We start from the raw sequence: 20006 nt of genomic DNA, 5'->3' as shown, positions 1-20006 counted from the left end.
TGGTATTAAAAAATCAGGAAACCAACCAAATAGGGGTTCCCCGATTTTTAAAAACCAGCCCCAGGTCCAGGGCTGGTTCCCAAAATACGGGGGACAAAATGACTGGGGGTCCCCCATATTTTAAGAACCAGCCCCAGGCCAAACCAGCCAGCAGGGTAATGCCACAGCCGGGGGGACACTTTTTATACAAGTCCCCCCGGCCAAAGCATTCATCCCTACTGACCAGTCAGCCTGGCCAGGGGCCCTGGGGGAGTGGGGACCCCCCCAATAAAGGGGTCCCCCCCCCTCCAGGACTTACCTGACCAGGCTGAAGCCTGGTGCTGTCCCAGGTGGCCCTGATTCAGTGTAAAAAAAATAGAATAAACTATTGTTTAATACTGTGGAACTATGAGTCCCAGCAAGCCTCCCACGCAAGCTGGGACTTGGAGAACCACAAGTCCCAGCATGCGGGGCATTAAAGGGCCCGCTGGCACTTGTAGTTCCACAGTAGTAAAAATAGTCAAATAAACACACTGACACACAAGAAAAATAAAGCTTTATTACATCTAAAGCCCATACATACTGATACTTACCTATCTTGAGCCCGTAGGTAGCCCTCGGTCTTGGTCCGGTGTCGGCGTCTGTGTCGGCGTCCGGGTTCATATTTATTTTTCAATTGTTTACACACTGAAGCCTGCAAATACGACAGGAAAATAAAGTGTATTTTCCTGGCATATTTGGCCCGCCACTCGTGGGCGTTTTACGCTAATACGGCTGCTTAGTAAATCAGGAATCACCATTCTTTTGAATGGTGATTTCTGTCGTATTGTATCCATCGTGTAATCATTCGTATTTGTAAATACAAATACGAATGTCCCATCAATACGTATACGAAAATGCGTATTTTTGGCATAGTAAATGCCAAAAATACGTATACGCCAAAAATGTATGAGAAAATACGATTTTTTTCCACAATTTTTTCTTAGCAAATTTCCCCCTATGTGCCTTAATATCCAGGACATGAGTGCAATGAGTTGTCCACTGTGGTTGCTCTGCTGTGTATCTGTTACTATCACACTTCCTGTTTTGCTCCTGCGCCCTGACCTTTACTTTGGAATAATCTCCTTGATGCTGATGCAACCGTGTCTCTGTCTATGACTGTCGTTGACTTTAGCTTCAGCTCAGTCTTGCACTACGGGTACAGTAGTTGCTTGATGCAGTGTGTCTGTGGCTGCTGCAATACCGGGCCTCGCACAGACCTTACCTTCTGTGTCTCTGAGCTTAGAGCCTGTTTTACCCCTGTGGTTTCCTAGATTCGCTACCCACCTTGCTATAAGGGAAAGGGAGCACTGCATGAGTGACATCAACCTGGACACTGGTGTTTATCATTAGTAAAAATACTATCTATCTGGGTATGGGTCATGGGGTCGACTCAAATAAGGTCAACATACATTGGATTGACCACTGAAGGTCAACAGGGCTTAGGTTGACACCAAAATTAGGTTGACATGGCTAAGGTCGACAGGATTGGAAGGTCGACAACAGCATGAGGTCAACAATGGCAAGGTTACATATTCCAGTAATATATTTATTTATGTATTATCATTGTAAATGCACATTATATACAGTAACAGGGGCTGATGACCATAAAGCAAATCTCTGTGCTGGCCCCCTGCTTACTCTGTTCTATGTCACATGCTTATGTTTTCCAGGGATTGCAAAAGCTTGTGAGCAAAACCTGCGTAAAACTCTGCAGTACGGAGGGCGGTCTGAGTACCCCAGTGCAATGGAACTGAAAGCCATGGTGGTAAGTGGTCCCTTCATGATACTCGCCTGGTCGCAGACAAATGGGAAACTCTATACTGCTGCATTGTGATTTGTACTTTTATTAAGTTTTTTTGGTACTTGTTTCCTAGGAGGGTGCCACCGATTTTAATTGTATGAAATCGGGTCGCAAAAAATCGGGTCGATGGCATCGCATGCGACCAAATCGCATGCGATGCCATCGACCTGATTTTTGCATTGGAACCAATGTTAAATGGTCCCTGAGACCCGATTTTACATTGGCCCCAATGTTAAATGCTCCCCAGACCCCATTTTTCATTGTATACCCACCCTGATGGGTAATTACTATGTGAAATGCCCCCATTGTTAACGCCACGATCAACGCGAACCTAAAGTGTGGCGAGCGCAGCGAGCCCGCGAGGGGTGGCGGTACGCGTCCTCCGACTTTTTCATACCCCCACTATCCACGTCGGCGTGGAGTTGATTTTATATAGTGTGGCGAGTGCTGCGAGCCACCGAGCCCGAAGCGTGGCGAGCGGACGCGCATTACTTCAGACGTATTATGCGTCCCCTTGCGGGGCTCGCTGCGCTCGCCACGCTTCGGGCTTGGTGGCTCGCTGCGCTCGCCACACTATATAAGTTTAACTCCGCGCCGACGTGGATAGTGGGCATAAAAAGGTCGGAGGCGCTCGCCACGCTTCGGGTTGACGTTGAACGTGGCGTTGCGTTAACAATGGGGGGGCATTTCACATAATTAATCAGGGACCATTTTTACATTGGGTCCAATGTAAAAACGAGTCGGTCGCGTCGCATCGCATGCCATTATAATGGCATGCGATGCGACCGATTTTCAAAGTGCGTTAAAAACATCTTTAAAGCCCAAAAATCGGGTCGGTCGGGTCCCATCGCATACCTTAAGTTAAGGTATGCGATGGGACCAGTGTTCCCTCTAAGCTGTGCGCACGTGCGCGCGCACACAACTTGACGAGCGTGCGCACAGACATTACAACAGAGCGCACAAAGCAGCAGTGGTCCCTTTTTGCAGTTGTCGACTCAATTAATGTGTGTTTCACCCATTAACTACATTGTGTGCTGTGTTTTGAATGTTTAAATGTTTAATATAATTTTGAAGTAAAGTTAACACAAATGCTGAACGTCATTTTCCAGTTATATATAAGTGACGCACAAAAATTTAAATTTCCTTCCAAAGTTGCACAGCCAAAATCTTTTGCCGCACACAGCCTTCGTAAAATTAGAGGGAACATTGGATGGGACCCGACGGGCGCCGTGCTAAGAAACAAGTACCGGGTTTTTTTGTCTGCTTAGGACAGACTGACGCCATAACTTGTTCATTATTGGTTGTTTGTTAGATATCCATCCCAGCGCCAAGCTTAAAAATTTATTGAGTCAAAGTATCCTGGTCAAGTATGATACGTGCTATTTTGTGTTTCTGCATGTTATTTATTCATTTCTACAGTGCATTCTTGATTGCCAATCCACCTGCAGTACCCATGTGTGGGCATTAGGTGGTGCTCACGTTCTTCTGAAGTTTTTTTTTTAATAGCTGGCTCGTAATAAGTTTTCTCTTTACCCTCAGGCTGGGAGAAGCTCCAAGCGTCAGCTGTTTCTCTTGCCGGGAGGAATTGAGCGACACCTCAAGATAAAGACTTGTTCGGTGAGTGACATTGTGTATAAGGAAATAAAGCAAAAAAGAATAATAAATTAATTAGTATCCCCAACTCGGATTTTCTGCTGCCTTAAGTAAATATTAGTTAGCTCAAAATGGCTTATTCAATACTCAACATTAATTATACAGTCCATTGACTTGTCTCATACAGCGCCCACTTTATGTGTAGACTTGCATGTTTCTTAAAATGAAAAGTGAAGGAGTTGCTTCAGCGGCTTAACTATAATTTGGGGGCCCCCCGCCGATAATAAAGCACGCCCCCCCCCCTCCACCACTCCGGCCGCCCATGCCCCCCCCATCCCCCGCATATTTACCTGTATTCGCTGTGCTGGTCCCGGCTCCCCTCCTGGCTTCATTCTGATGCTAAACACGGACCATCACAAAATGGTCACAAGCGGTATTATAGCATGGATGGATGCACCAAGCGGTATTATAGCATGTACGGATGCTGAAAGTGGACACATGAGACCTTGGCACATTCGGCTGTACAGATCTACAAAGTGAAGGAGTATTTTGTGGCCAACCTACCAGGTAAATGCCGGGCACTCTCTCTCTCCGCAGGTGGCTTTCGACGTCATAGAAGAAATCTGCATGGAGATGGGGGTTCACCGGGACGAGGCGTATAACGAATATGCTATTTTCGCTGTCACCAACAGGGGTAAGTTCAAGCTTAAAGGCAGTCGGCCAATATCTCTGCCACCTTCTAATTGTCCGTAGTCTACAGAAAGCATTGGCGAGGTTTTAAAATACATATAATCATACATGTTCTACTGTAACATATTGTCAGTTGGAATACAAAACTAACTAAATAAATAAAACGATGACGTATTGTTACCAGAGACCTCGGCTCCAACCAAATATAAAATTCCTGAAGAACAACCCTTCCACCAATGGAGACGTGTCAGGGAAGTTTGAAGATGGGTTGTTGCTGGGATGGGAATATCTTCTGGAAGGTGCTAAATAACTTAGACATAGAATCTAATTTGTTGCTATGGGCAACATCCCATCTTCAATAGAACTCCGATCTTAGTAAATGTGCCCCATAGTATATGAAGCTGATGTGATCCCTTCTAGCCTGACATCATGATCCTTTAATCTGCTAGGTCAGAACGTAAGACCGCTGAACAGGAAAGAGTACATCCTGGACGTGTCGGCAGAAATGGAGAAGACTGACAGTAACTACATGTTTTGGTTCCGACGCGTCATCTGGGTGCAGCCGTTGAAGTTTGAGAATGAGCTATATGTGACCATGCATTATAACCAGGTATAAGGGAGGCTCAGTGGGAACGGGGGACATTCATGGAAACCAGCGGACGGACACTGTACGATGCGTACAATGAGCAGTACCCCGTCCCAACCTGATTCTGGCTAACTTTTTTTAAAGTACAGATCATAAAATGAAATTTAGCTCCTGGTTGCTATGGGTTGCTGCAGCATGTTTTCACTGCACCCTAGTTTTAATGAATATCCCCCTGTATTTTGCCAGCCAACCGCACTAGTATCTCGGCAATAACCTGTCCACCCTGTGTTATCTATTGATAGGTTTTGCCGGATTACTTGAAAGGACTGTTTAACGTTCTGTCCCACACTAAACCCACGGAGCAACAGTTCCAGCAGATATCCAGACTGGCGGCTCTACAGCACCGCGCCAAGGACAGTGTGTACCTCCCTACAGCGTGCGTACCCCTCCTCTGCATATAGCGTGTGTGTTACCCAGATACTTGGCTTTATCACACCTGGGATTTACAGAGAGACATATCCAGCTTGTGATACTGTATACTACACCCACTGCCTCCCTCTGCCTCTCTCTGTCACCCACTGCCTCCCCCTGTCACCCACTGCCTCCCCCTTTCACCCACTGCCTCTCCGTCACACTCTGCCTCCCTGTCACACTCTGCCTCCCTATCACCCACTGTCTCCCCTTGTCACCCTCTGTCTCTCCGTCACACTCTGCCTCCCTGTCACCCACTGTCTCCCCTTGTCACCCTCTGTCTCTCCATCACACTCTGCCTCCCCGTCACCCACTGCCTCCCCCTGTCACACTCTACCTCCCCCTGCTACCCACTGCTATATTGCATATTGTGAATTTGGTTGGGGTGGAGTAGGGGGGCCTAAATGATACTTTTGCACCTGGGTTCACCACCCACAAGCTCCACCGCTGCTTCTAGTAGATAAAGACATTTGGTCTAGAACTCTTGTGGCTTGTACTGATATCACCCAACCATTAGGGGGCGTAGTCAGCTGAGTTACCTGTGCTCCTCCTCTATATGTCACTTTCTGCTGCTACAGGCGAGAAGTCCAGGATTACATCCCCAGTCAGTACTACAAGGTGGTGAAGCCTCAGTCTTGGCTGAACATGGTCATGCAGCATATGCAGCAGATCCAGCCACTCAGTCCTCACCAGGGAAGAGCGCAGTTCTTAGGTAAGGAAACCACACCCTAAGTAAGCCGTCATTTATGGTAATAGAAATGGTGCAGGTTACGTGTGACTCCTATTGCGCCACTATTATGTGACTTTTATTGCTACTGATTTGCCAAGCTTTACACTAGTTCCCAAGTCTGAAATAGATGATTCTTGCTTTGGATAATGACAAAAGGTCAAGATACCGTGTTGCATAACCATATAACTATGCACCATTCTTCATGGCAAAGCGGCATAATTACTTATCAATTTGCTGAGATCTAAATATGAAATACTGGCAATTGTGGAGCCACTTTTTGGGTTAAGAGTCATGTTAGAGTTTCCCACTATGGTACGGGACCACACTTTATCAACTGCTTAAATATGATGTTATCCGCTACTGTCCGAGGGACCCTATGTGCTCATCCTGGTAGCATAAGACGAAACGTAGTCCACTTGCATATCATCTATATATATATATATGTCTGATGTGCATCAGACCTGACAGGAACATCAAACACATCCGATTTGGGCTGAATTCTTGGCCCAATACATTGTGAAACCCGCCCAAAGGGTATGGGGACCTTAAGGGTACTTCCAGAGAATCCCTAACGTAATCCGCCGCAAGCTTATAGCACAGGCACTAACTGCCATTGGGAACACCAACCTCCTGTCTTGAACACACCTGTATCAGGAAGCACCAGGTGCTGCTAATCAGCCAGTGATTCCCAATACATCCTAGGAAAACCTGGGTTGGATCTCCCTAGCCCTGCTGCTGCTCTAAATCCTGGACTGGATCTTCCACATTCCCCTCATGTGGAAGTATGCTGTCCCTGCCACAATATAAAACAGAAATGGGTGGCACTAGAAAGTGCTAAATAAATAAGCAGTAGAATCTGATTGATACCACTGAAACATTAGGACTAAATATAATGAACAGTACCATGCATCAGTAGCTTAATGTAGGTGTCATTGGGGCAGATGTATTAAGCCTTAACATGGATAAATGCAAGGGTTATAAAGAGAAATAAATGTCAGCCAATCACCTGCTAACTGCCATATTACAGGCTGTGTTTGAAAAAAGTCAGTAAGGAGCTGATTGGCTGGACATTTATCTCTCTTTATCACCCTTGCATTTATCTCTTGTTAAGGCTTAATACATCTGCCCCATAGTATCAAAATGACTAAGAAGTGGAATCATAACCGTGACTCGGTGCAATGATTGAATGCTTCATGTTGTGTGTATGGTGGCACTGCAGAGAACAAAAGGCCAGGAAATCACAGAAGGTTGGACTGTAACATACACAAATATACTGTACTGTATATAACTCTGATAGCCCTACCCCTATTTGCAGGTCTGGTCAGTGCCTACCCCATGTTTGGCTCCTCGTTCTTCTACATCCAGAGCTGCAGTAACAACATGGTCATCTCCCCGTGTATCCTGGCTGTCAACCAGAATGGGCTCAACTTCCTCAACAAAGAAACTCATGTATGTGTACGAGGCTATTTCTGGGGCCCCCCTTTGGGGTGATCCTCTCCCGGGGCAGTTACAGTCCAAGTTAATATTATCTATCTCTGGCTATGCCTAGTCTATTGTTACACCAAACTGATTCCTAGTGCGCCTATATAATAAGTAGTGTACACGCGGTGCGATTTACGTTCTATTCAATCCTGATCAATCGGGATCAAATTGTATGGCACCGTGTATACCTTCGGCTTAGACTATAGAGTACAGATCTAGTCTTGCCTGCACAGTCTATTTTTCCATTTGACTTCGATGCCACCGGGCCGCTTATATAAGCAAAATAAAAAAAAAGAAATAGACAAAATCGAACTGTGTGTGCAGGGCAATAGTACAAGGACAGACAGAACAGTACTCTCTGGTTTTGGGGGCACAACTTATTCAGAATTTAAAGCTTAACTTTTAATTATATCTTAGATAAAGAATAAAATTAACTTACAGCACATATACAGTGACATACAAATACATGAAACAAAAATTATAATCGCCACTCTTTATAAATATTGGACGGTTTTGGAGCAACTGACAGATAAATTAACTTTTTGAGTTTTGCGAAAATATATACTTTTTGGTTAATGTATTACTCCAATATTGCAAATATCCTCTTGTGACTTTCAATTTCCTTGACTGTGTGTAAAATCAATAATCAGGTTAGTCACAGACAGAATATTGGTGCATGCCCTGTGAGTTAGAGCACAGTGGGAGATAGCAGAATATCACTCCTGTGTTCAGTGACACTTTTCTATAAACTTGTGTCTCTGACTGCATATACTGTATATTAAAGAGTCAGGTTTGCAAATGCAAAGGATGAATAGATATTAGTGCACGCACTTTATGTTAGCGCACAGTGGGAGATAGCGGAATATCTTCCCCTGTGCTTAGTGACACCCTATAACAGATATTTCTGAACACTGTTTGATTGCAGTGTTAATTGGATAACAATATGGGTTGATTGTACTATAAAGGAAGAGGGGATGGGGATAAACCAGTGCACTAGCCCTAACTATAATAGACACGCCGGACTACAGCTGAACTTTGCTAACAAACGTCCGCTACAACAGCCTGCATTACACGCTGAGCCATAGCGGGCTCCGGAGACGCAATCCTGCCCCAGCAACTGGCGGATCAGTTATAAAACACTGCTAGTGACCTTACAGTGGCATACCCGGGCGAGGTCGTAGAACCTGACCCCCGGGGTGAAAAGAGAGGTAACGTTGGTCTCCCCTTCTCTGCTCTTCTCCATCCCTTATTCTTTCCTCTTCCCACCTTCTCATCTTTTTCTCATGTATCCTCTCATACTTCATTAACAGCTGGGTAAATATATATGTGTGATACTGAACGCAATACTCAAACCTATGTCCCAAATAAACTGAACAATTATATAACATCTTCAATTTGAGGCTACCTGCCTGTCTTTATACAATCTTTCACTTAACCCTTCTTCTTCCCCCTTCTTTTCTCATTTCTTATGCCAACAAATTGGGGGGTCCGCTCACCCGCGATACCTTAAGGCCCCTTAGCGTCAAGTGACACTAGTGGAAGCCGACAGAAATCTGGGCCATTCAAGTACACAGAGGGGGTGACCACTCTGAAGGAAACCCATGAGTCCCAGAATACTGTTGTAGGTATATGCAGCTGGGCAGCAGCCACCCCCCCTCCATCCCTCCCAGACCCCTAGGCCAAATTTTGAGGTCCGCTCACCCGCAATACCTAAAAAAGCCCCTCAACATGAAAACATGCTGCAGGGCCGTTTCTAGAGGCGGACAAGCCGTGCAGCAGCCCGGGGCGCAGCACGGCTTGTCCGCCTCTGTTGAATAGCCGGGGCGCCCGGCAGCTCCCCCCACGCCGCTGCCCCCACCTTACTCCGCCTCTCCCCGGCTTCCGACACTGTTGGATAGCCGGGGCGCCCGGCAGCTCCCCCCACGCCGCTGCCCCCCCCTTCCTCCGCCTCTCCCCGGCGTACGTACGCCGCGGCCACACCAGCAACAGATGATTTGAAAGGGGAGGAGAGGAGCGCATAGCGCGTCTCTGCCTTCCCCTGTCTGTGTCACTGGGCTGTTAGCGAATCATCTCGCGGGCCGGCAGCCAATCAGGAGCCAGCCCGCGAGTTATGATTGGCATAGTGAAGGGGAAGGAGAGATGCGCTAGAATGCGCTCCCCTGATCCCCTCCCCTCCCCTGGGAACTGATGAAGCAGCAACAGCAGCAGCAGGAGACCCGGACTCTGCTTTCCCCAGCAGCAGCAATGGTGAGTTGTGCTGCTGCTGGGATATAATATTCTAGCACTGTGGGGGCATATAGGTCTTGCACTGAGGGGGGCATATGTGTGGCACTGTGGTGGCATATATGGCACTGTGTGGGCATATGTGTAGCACTGTGGGGGCATATGTGTGGCACTGTGGGGGCATATATGTGGCACTGTTCGGGCATATTTGGCACTGTGGGGGCATATATGTGTGGCATTGTGGGGGCATAGCTGTCACTGTGGGGGCATAGCTGTCACTGTGGGGGCATGTTTGGCACTGTGGGGGCATATTTGGCATTGTGGGGGCATATATGTGTGGCACTGTGCGGGCATAGCTGTCACTGTGGGGGCATATATGTATGGCACTGTAGAGGCATATATGTGTGGCACTGAGGGGGCATATCTGCCACTGTGGGGGCATATATATGTGGCACTGTGGGGGCATATATGTGGCACTGTGGGGACATATTTGGCACTGTGGGGGCATATATGTATGGCATTGTGGGGGCATATATATGTGGCACTGTGGGGGCATATATATGTGGCACTGTGGGGGCATATATGTATGGCACTGTGGGGGCATAGCTGTCACTGTGGGGGCATATATGTATGGCACTGTGGGGGCATATCTGCCACTGTGGGGGCATATTAGTAAACAGCATCAGTTGTATGGCAGCGGCGTGTGGGGCATAATGTGTAATAGGCATTACATTGTGGGGAGTATTGTGTAATTGCCATCATGGTGTGCGGCATAATATGTAATTGTCATCACAGTGTGCGTAATGTGTAATTGTCATCACAGTGTGCGTAATGTGTAATTGTCATCACAGTGTGCGGCGTAATGTGTGATTGTCATCACAGTGTGCGACATAATGTGTAATTGTCATCATGGTGTGCGGCGTAATATGTCATTGTCATCACAGTGTGCGGCGTAATGTGTAATTGGCATCACGGGTAAAAAGTGTATAATGAATTAAGTAGCCAGTCATTGTTTGGCCTTGATCTGTGAGGCGTACTAGGTAACTGTGTGGGCCTTTATATTTTTATGTCACTGTGTCGCCTTCAGCCCGCCAACTTAAGTGCGGGAGGACAATGTCTAGACGTGCAGGTTGCAAAAGTGAGATGTAAGGTAATTGTTTCCTGATAGACCACGCCCTTATATTAAGCCACGCCCCCTTTAAAATAAACCACGCCCCCTATTTCGGCGCGCGCAATTTCTTCTATACCATGTTATGTGTTGGGGGGGGGGGGGGCGCATTTTTATTTCTTTGCCCTGGGAGCTAAATTGTCTAGAAACGGCCCTGCATGCTGACGGAAGCTAACAAAACCTGGGCCGTGTGAGTACACAGAGGGGGTGACCCCACTGCAGGAAATCATTGCACCCCTCAAATTGTTATAGGTATATATAGCTGGGCAGCAGCCACCTCAAAGGGGATCAACAGGGAATTTAGGTTGACTTCCCACAATACCTTCAAAGGTCCACTGTATACAACAAGTGGCAACTGGTATGGCGAAACACGACCAGTAACATTCAGGGAGACCTGAATATGAACAATCGTGTTCACTGCCATACTACAGGTATATACAATCGGTGAACCGTCACCTAGGAGTTCTGTTCGGCTCTCTATTCTCATAACCCTCTCTCTTCTCTGTTCTTTCCCTCCCCCCCCCCCCCCTTTTTTTTTCTTTCCTCTATCCTTTTTCTGAGGGTGGAGACCAATTATTCTAGGCAATTCTTATCTTACTGCCATTTTGGCAATAACAGTCACAATAGCAATTCATATTTCGCGAAGCTTAAAAATAAACTTTTTGTGAAAATTATTATACTTACAAATACAGTACTCCTATCATAACCGTGATAATGATCATGTTCAAAAGTACTGTTATTGTGACTAGTCTCTCTATTGCTGTGTACACACGGGGGCGATAGGGGCTGAAATCTCTGGGAATATGGTCGCTGAGCGACCATATTGCCAGTGATTGGAGTGTGCACCAGCGATAAATCGCCGGGTGCGCGCTCTCGTTTTCAGCCCCTGAATGGTCGCTGGTCGGAGGAACATGCTCCTCCGACCAGCGACTTCCACTGCCTCTTCACCCAGCTGTGTTTAAATTTTCATCTGCGACCATCTCTGGTCGCAGATGAAAACGGGACACGGGGCAATATGATTGCTGAGCAATATATTGCTAGCAATATATTGCCAGCGATCATATTGCCCCGTGTGTACGCACCTTATCTGATTAACCTGATCATCCCTGATTAAATTGGACTATTAGTTCAAACACGCACACGTTAATTGCTAGTGCTGTCAGTGATACTAATGTATGCAACTTAAATGAATATATTTGTTTGGAAATTGCAACATTGGTATTCCTAACAACAACTATGTACTGAATGTCCCATAGTTACAACAGGCATTACAGCCACAGCATTTTCTTTCCTAACATAGGATTTGTATACGTGATTGTTCCCAGTGTGTGCTTATCATTGTAAGAGAGAGCGCATCCTCTGTAAATTATATCAGAGGGATCTTATCCCATAGATATTTGGAAACTCTGGGGTAATAAGTATAAAATACTTTTTTCACAACCTCTTTATGTTACTTGTTTGTGTGTCCATGTCTAGTGTTCATTTTAAAGATATTCTAATTAAAAGCTAAATTTTATCTAATTAAACTTTCATTACACATCAGGGGAATTCCCTGAACATACCATAATTGTGTTACTAAACCTTACAACCTTTGCATATTTGAGGACCCCCCGTGTCACCCCAAAACTATTATTCTATTTACCTTTCTTTCATAATTCCCAAAAAATATTTTGTATAAAGAGTGCCCCGACAAAAAGAGAGTCTTTTTCCTTCTTTTCTTTAAAATATGGGTTGATTGCAATGTTAATTGGATAACAATATGGGTAATAGATTAATTATATTGAAAACCTGACACCGACACAAGAATAATGGGTACTTATGTATTATCTGGACTCCCATGTTAAATGCACCCCATTTTTTCATACCCCTACTATCCAACTATGCATGGAGTTGATTTTATATAGTGTGGCGAGCGCAGCGAGCCACCGTGCCCGAAGCGTGGTGAGCGCAGCGAGCTCCGCGAGGGGACGCGGTCTCATAAGAAAAACGGGAGTCCAGATATTACATAAGTACCGAATAATGATATATTCAAATTGCTTTCTGGTTAATACCAGTGTATAAGAAAAATGCCGCTGGTATGTCTGCGGTGCCTCTCAGAAAAGTGATAAATGGTGGGAAAACAACCCCCACCGGTTTTAGGGACTGCTGCTTCTTGTCTGGTATAACCATGGTTTTTACAAGTGAGCGAGTACCTTTTCCTGAATAATAGGGTAGAAATTAAGGTATTACTTCTGTCCCTTTCCTAAAAAGGAAATATGCCCTGTTGATACAAGTTCAGTGCAGGGTATTCACCTTGAGTACTTGGGATGAGTGCGTACCAGTGAGAAAAATAATTAGCTGTATAGAATTAATATAGAGAAAATAGCCAAGCCTCTTATCTCTCTAGAGCACGCTGCTGCTCCCCACTTGCCCTTGGGTATTGGTGGGGGGTGAGCGGTACTCCAAATAATAGCGGGGGCTGGTATATATAGAGAGAAAAAGTATGGGGGACTAGATTCTGCTTTAATGCGTTCCCGAATGCAGAGTCCCAAAGTTTATAGAAAGAGAGGCACAGTCGCAGAGTGATACCTTATTCCTCTGTGGTCGGAGACGTGTCTCTGTAGGAGCCCGGGGAAAGAGCCTGCTGTATGGATATTGCTCCGTGGTCCGGGTCTCCGTGTGTCTGTTACCAGCGGTCAGATGGTTCAGGTTTAGATCATGCCGCGCTCAGCGTGCCAGTGCACGCTGCAGCTGACGGGGTGCTGTAAAGTTCAGACGGACCGTTTCGCAAAGACTTGCTTCGTCAGTGTGCAGGGCAATAGTCTGATATCTATCACTGTATCTGATATCTAGATATTAAAACTAGTGATAATAAAGTCCAATCGGTGTACAGTGCTGACGTGGAAAAGAGAGACGGTTCTTATTCTAATCCACTCTTTCTGACAAAATCCTTCTTAGATGGGCAAAACCATGTGCACTGCAGGTGGGGCAGATGTTACTTGTGCAGAGATAATTAGATTTGGGTGGGGTTTTACTTCAAATTGAGATCTATATTGCAGTGTAAAAATAAAGCAGTCAGTATTTACCCTGCACAGAAACAAAATAACTCACCCAAATCTAATTCTCTCTGCACATGTTACATCTGCCCCCCCTGCAGTGCACATGGTTTTGTCCATCTAAGAAGGATTTTGACAGAAAGAGTGGATTAGAATAACCCCCTATATGTTTATACTTGACATCGAAGGAGGGAAACCATCTGGTTCTCCCCCTGTTGACTGTCGACCCAATGCTTGTGTCGACCTTTCAACCTTGTCGACCATAGCTCTGGATAATTTTATAATATGCAAATTATAGATGTTAAGTCAGTGCTGATTGGTTGCCTTTGGCCACTTCTCTGTCTCACTTCTCCTCCCTTATCACTGCCTCATACATCAACCCCTCAGAGCTGCCGTTTGCCTACTACTGCCTCAGAGTCTGCTGCAGGTGGCCTTGTGCAAACCAATCAGGCAACAGCATTACCAATAATCAGCGCTGCTATTGGTACGCAGGAGACCTGCACACAGAGCGACTGGTGCAACATTGTACCAGTGATACGATGAGAACAGTTCTCTTTAACTGAAATCATAAAACCTATTTAGCCACAGGCTGCAAATCTAGACTTCCTACTCTTTTATCTCTCTCAAGTCATTATTAGATATCGAGCCCAGCTTATGCTACTTTATTCCAGGCATAACTTAATTGCAAGCCTTGAAAATTGTCTCAATGTTTTTCTTCCTGTGACTATAACAAGATTTATTGGTTTTCTTACAGAAGCTGATGGTGACGTTCCCTCTCAAGGATATCCAGAGCACTAGGACCCAGCGTCCTGCAGCAGGGTTCAGTTACCCCTACGTTGATGTCATGCTGGGTGATATGATGTCACAGCGCATAACCCAACTACAGCTGGAGCAGGTAAAGCAGGGAACAACCTAGCGCTTTCTAGCTAGCATTTATCAAGTACATTCTATATAATGAGAGCCAGAAGCTGATTGGTTGCAAGATCTCAACATTACTGTTAAAAAGCTACATCGCTCCCATGATGCTGTGCTGACTGTTAACTCTTTCCTTCCGCAGGGTTTGGAGCTGTGCCGGGTAGTTGCCGTCCATATGGAAAACCTTCTTCACAGTCGTGACAAACGCTTGACGCTTCCACCCAGCGAGATCACCTTGCTCTGATCATTAATGTGGCAGCCTTTGTTGGCCTGGAGGGTTGAACTTATTTTGACTCCGCACTTTACAAAGCCCAAGTCCTGTTCCGTTACTCTTGATAAGAGAAACTATCCTGGTTGTTGTTTCACTGTGAGCGATACTCAGAGCCTTATAGCTAATTCTGTAAAGTATTGCAACAACTTTACCTTAGCTGTCTGACACCGTTAAAAAGTAACATGACAGCAGTTCCATTCATTAAATGAAATTAATTAATTCATGAATTAAATATAAATCCAAAATTAAAATAACTGAGAAACAGCATCGTTTTATACTGCTCCATTAATCATTATCAGGCCGATAATGTACTCTATATCAGAAGTAACAGAAACTTTTCTAACTTGCTGCTCTAGCTCCCTCTTGTGGTCATTAGTTTGACGCAGCTTGGCGCAGTATTCTGTTGAGTTTGGAAAACATTTTCAAATTCATAAACTATAGCGAGGTCTGGGTTGGATTTAGGCCCACTTGTGCATGGGGCTGAAATGATCAAAGGCCCACAGTGAGAGGCAGAGGAGGTGTGGCCGGTAATGCGTGGGTGGAGCCAGTTCCATGTGGGCCTGTACACCCCTATGACAGGGCCTGTACAGACCCAACATCTCCTTAATAATAGGAAAAATATGGCAACATTTTGTGAGGAAAATGGAAAAACTATTTTAATTCTTATGGTAAAGGGCTGGCAGTGTGGGCAGTTGGGCATCACCATGCTGTCATAATGATGCGCCTATTTTTAAGTGGAGGCCTTGAGCTGTAGTCCCAATCTGCTCAATTGTTAATCTGGTTAAGTAGGATAAAAATGCTGTTTGATTTTTTAGTGTGAGTCATTGGCTGACCTGTTCCCTTTCACCTCACAGTCCAATTATTAGGCCTGACATACCAGTTCTGTGTGATGTGGCAACAGAGACAACAGTTGTGTGTGCGTGCTTCTATAACAGTGATAATGCACACCCGGGCACATATTGCTGCATCTCTACCACACAATCACCCTGGCGCCTAGACACAACGGATTTTCCTCAGAATCAAACCTATTGCGCACACAACAAAGGGGCGTGGTCACAGCTCATGGGGGCATGCAACCAAACAGGGGAGCCTGGCCTCACAGCTAGGGTTGGACATCGTTGCCATTGATGGCAATAGTGCAACTGGCCATCGATAGTGATCATGGTCCATGGGCCAATCATAACATGGGAGTGGGGCTTCACGGGTGTCAGAGGTGGAGCTATGCTCTGTGTCCTGTCCCATTAGGAAAAAAAATTAAAAAAAATATGCGTTTATGCTTGACATCAACCAAGGGAAACCATCTGGTTCTCCCCTATCGATGACAAAACTATTTTACATCCGCCATAAGCCATTGATGATTGCAAAACATCGATGGTTGATGGCCATACCTACTCGCAAGATGTTCCAATGTCTCTAGGTTGGAGCATCTGGCGGAGATGCTGCTTGACCAGTCCTTGTCTCCGTGTGGCCGGCTGCTGAGCAGAGTGCAGGGAGGCTAGCCCCAGTCTCTATGTGGCTGGACAAGCCCACCAGACTTTTTTTTTTTCAATAATCTTTATTTGTTTTTCAGTCCTTCAGCCCTTTTCATATTTGCCAGATGGCCAGTCTGGCCCTGCCAGTTTACAAATAAAGCTTATTCCGTGTCTCTATACCTCATAACCTAACTTTGGGAGAAAAGGACCTTTTTCCTAATACAAAAGACTGACTGTTACCAGGAAACAGAAATGCTCTATATTTACTGTATATCGGATTCCATAGTCCCCTCAAAGTAACAGGACACTAAAAACAGACGTTCCCACATCTATTCTAGATGGAAACTTATGAAAAAGTGGCGATTCCATTGCAGCAATGGATTCTGGGTAATAGAATGGTGTTTCACATTGCTTTGTATAAATACATTTGCATTACGTTGATGTCTATTTTCTACTCTGCTTTTTTTTTTGTGTAATTGGCAATGTCTGTCCTGTTTTACAGACTTTTTGTTAAATGTTTTGTTGGTTTTATAGATACAACAGTTTCTGTATTTTATGCTTTTTTATATAAAAATAAAATTACACTGATTAATTGTCTTATTTTTATGATTAATTAATCATTATTTTACTAAAGGCATGTTGCTAATTGTTATAATTTCTTTCAAAAGTGCCGCCAAGTACCCAGCACTGTACAGAAGGGAATGTTTGTCATTTGTGTCAGTTCTACCTCATTGGAGGTTACAGACTCTAATGCTGGGTACACACCAAAACGATTTGGATTGGATGCAAATTGTATGCAAATTGCGTGATCCGATTTGCATATGATTTGCATACGATCCGATCCCATCTGCATTCAGATGAATGGATCTTTTACAGATCCTACCTGCAGCAGGTAGGATCGGAATCGGATCCAATTCAGATCTAACCAAACGATTTTGACCCAATCTGCATCCAATTGGTCTGAATTGGATCCAGATTGATAAAATTGTGCCCAAATCGTTTTGGTGTGTACCCAGCATAAGGCATTAATTCAGACCTGATTGCAGGACAAATTTCTTCTCAAAAGGGGCAAAACCATGCTGTACTGCAGGTGGGGCAGGTGCAACATGTGCAGAGAGAGTTACTGTAGATTTGGGTGTGTTTCTGTGCAGGGTAAATACTGGCTGCTTTCGCATGCAGCCCACAAATGTTACACAGCATTATTTCTACACTGCAATTTAGATTCAGACTGAACACACCCCACCCAATTGTAACTTCCTACCCATGTGCAGCATGGTTTTGTCCTGTTGCTTGCTCTTTACGCTAGGCTGATGGAGTCTAACAGATTGGTTGCATATTCTTGCCATTTGCATAACATTATTTAATTAGTATGATACGTGCTGCACATTGAAAACAAAACACACTTTGAGTCAATGTGGGTGAGGCGACATACCAGGGGTAAGCCACGCGAATGTTTGCAGATAATGACAGGTACAGGCTCATGCTGGTTTTAACCCTGTATTGCCAGAGGCTTGGGAGAAAATGACAAAAGGGTGAGCATGGAGGAAAACAGAACCTGTCAAAGTGCATTAGGCAGCAGGTCGTGTCTGCGTAATTGTACTGGCAGGCAAGCGAGGAGAAAAACCGAGAGGTTCAAAGCAGGACAAGGAGAGCGCACTGCCATGCTAGTCAGCCGAGACTTGGAAAGATCTGCTGTCCGCAACGACAGCACTGGAGGTGTCCACACACAGTCAGGAACTTCAGGCCTGATTCAGGTTCGCAGCTTACTGAGCCCCTTGTTGAGACATCGCCTTGCCAAATACCTCGCCGCCGTTGATTCCCCTCGGTACCGTGCAAGGGGATATGAAACAAAAACATATCCCTTCTCATTCCTCTGCTGCATGAGAAATCAGTTCCGTGTAGCTCTCTTCCTATTGTGTGTGACAACTCTACTGATTATACGAAACATTGGTTTTGTAACCCAACTTGTCATGTGACAACATGCGCTAGTGGCCGTTCTGAAACACAAGCTGTGTGTTACCTAATCTACTATGAATTGCATGTGTTTTTCAGGACTGTAAACTGATATATATGTATATTTATCCGATCAATACCCATGACAAAGCAATACCCAAGCTGTAATCCAGGGGTAGTTAATGTGTGGCCTACCCATGTCCAGCTCCAGGCAGGAAGTAGGCTGCGATCCACGGGAGCCGGCTGGCTGGATCTGCGGCAGGGTCCGGGCAGTAAAGGTGGGGAGCAGGGCTGCTGCAGGGTCCGGGCAGCGCGGGGGGGCAGGAGGTCCCTGCTCCAGATGGGCAGATAGCGACGGGGTCCCTGCGGAGGATGGGAACTAGTGCCTAGTTCCCATCCTCCACAGGGACCCCGCCGCTATCTGCCCACCTGGAGCAGGGACTGCAGCGTGTAATCAGGCAGGGAGACAGCCTATCACCTGCCTGATTACAGTAATTTGTTCTGCATACCGTTTCAGAGCTGTTCACACTACACACTGGATCGGCTCTGAAACGGGTAGGACACTGCTTTTAACCCGTTTTTGAATTACTGGTTTTCTTAAACCGGTAAATTCATAACGGACCTTTCACATTACAGCTAGAACCTTTTAAAGCCCATAGAAATCGGCAATATACCGGTTTTTAGCTGTAATGTGAAAGGGGTATGACTCTCTCTGCAAATGTTACATCTGCCCCACCTGCAGTGCACATGGTTTTGTCCATTTGAGAACGAATTTGCCTTTGCAAGTGAACCAGAATAACGGCCATAGTCTGTCAGGCCAAAGACAAAACCAAGAAAGGAAATAAGCACAGTGCACACAGCAGCTGGTGGTGTCATAAACCACACAGAGGTTCTTCAAGCCTCCACCGCATCTTCTTGTTTCACACGCCATATTCTTCCTCCAGGATACTGTGATACAAGTGCTGTAAGCACGCCATGATTCGGCTAATGGAGAGAACTGGCACACAGTCAGAAGCACACTGGGCCTTATTCTAGTTCACTCTTAGAGGCAAATTCCTTCTTAGCTGGACAAAACTATGTGCACTGCAGACGGGGCAGATGTAACATGAGCAGAGAGAGTTAGATTTGGGTGGGGTTTTTCTTCAAAGTGAAATCTATATTGCAGTGTAAAAATAAAGCAGCCAGTATTTACCCTGCACAGGAAAAAAAATAACTCACTAAATCTAATTCTATCTGCAAATGTGACATCTGCCCCCCTGCAGTGCACATGGTTTTGTCCAGCTAAGAAGGAATTTGCCTCTAAGAGTGAACTAGAATAAGGCCCACAGTCACAAGAATATGCCAACTGTTCTTCCCGGCTGCAGCAACGGGTCCTCCCGGAGACAGATTATTCTCTGCAAACACTGTTTTAGTCCCTGCAGGATACTATACACCACAGGTTCTCAAAGTCGGTCCTCAGGACCCCACACAGTGCATGTTTTGCAGGTCTCCTCAATTAGCTCCACCTGTGGATCTTTTCAAATGTGTCAGTGAGTAATGAGTGCACCAGCCGGGTGACCTGGAAACCGTTAACTGTGTGGGGTCCTGAGGACCGA

General features: G+C 45.5%; 1 protein-coding gene across 1 annotated transcript in view; it reads left to right on the top strand.

Moving 5' to 3' along the window:
• The window catches only part of MYO15A (myosin XVA), a 140949-nt gene extending 123976 nt beyond the window's left edge, over positions 1-16973 (top strand). Inside the window, exons 56-64 of the mRNA XM_083154966.1 lie at positions 1692-1786; positions 3362-3439; positions 4013-4109; positions 4555-4715; positions 4994-5127; positions 5741-5874; positions 7208-7341; positions 14555-14695; positions 14858-16973. Of these exons, the coding sequence (XP_083011092.1) occupies positions 1692-1786; positions 3362-3439; positions 4013-4109; positions 4555-4715; positions 4994-5127; positions 5741-5874; positions 7208-7341; positions 14555-14695; positions 14858-14959 (1076 nt within the window). The 3' untranslated portion in view covers positions 14960-16973. The remainder of the gene's footprint in view (positions 1-1691; positions 1787-3361; positions 3440-4012; positions 4110-4554; positions 4716-4993; positions 5128-5740; positions 5875-7207; positions 7342-14554; positions 14696-14857) is intronic.
• Positions 16974-20006: the final 3033 nt, after the last annotated feature.

This window comes from Crinia signifera, chromosome 7 (genome assembly GCF_055691185.1).
Source record: "Crinia signifera chromosome 7, ASM5569118v1, whole genome shotgun sequence".
NCBI classification, from domain to species: domain Eukaryota; kingdom Metazoa; phylum Chordata; class Amphibia; order Anura; family Myobatrachidae; genus Crinia; species Crinia signifera.
The sequence above is the reverse complement of the archived record's forward strand: the minus strand, read 5'-3'. Positions and strand labels throughout refer to the sequence as shown.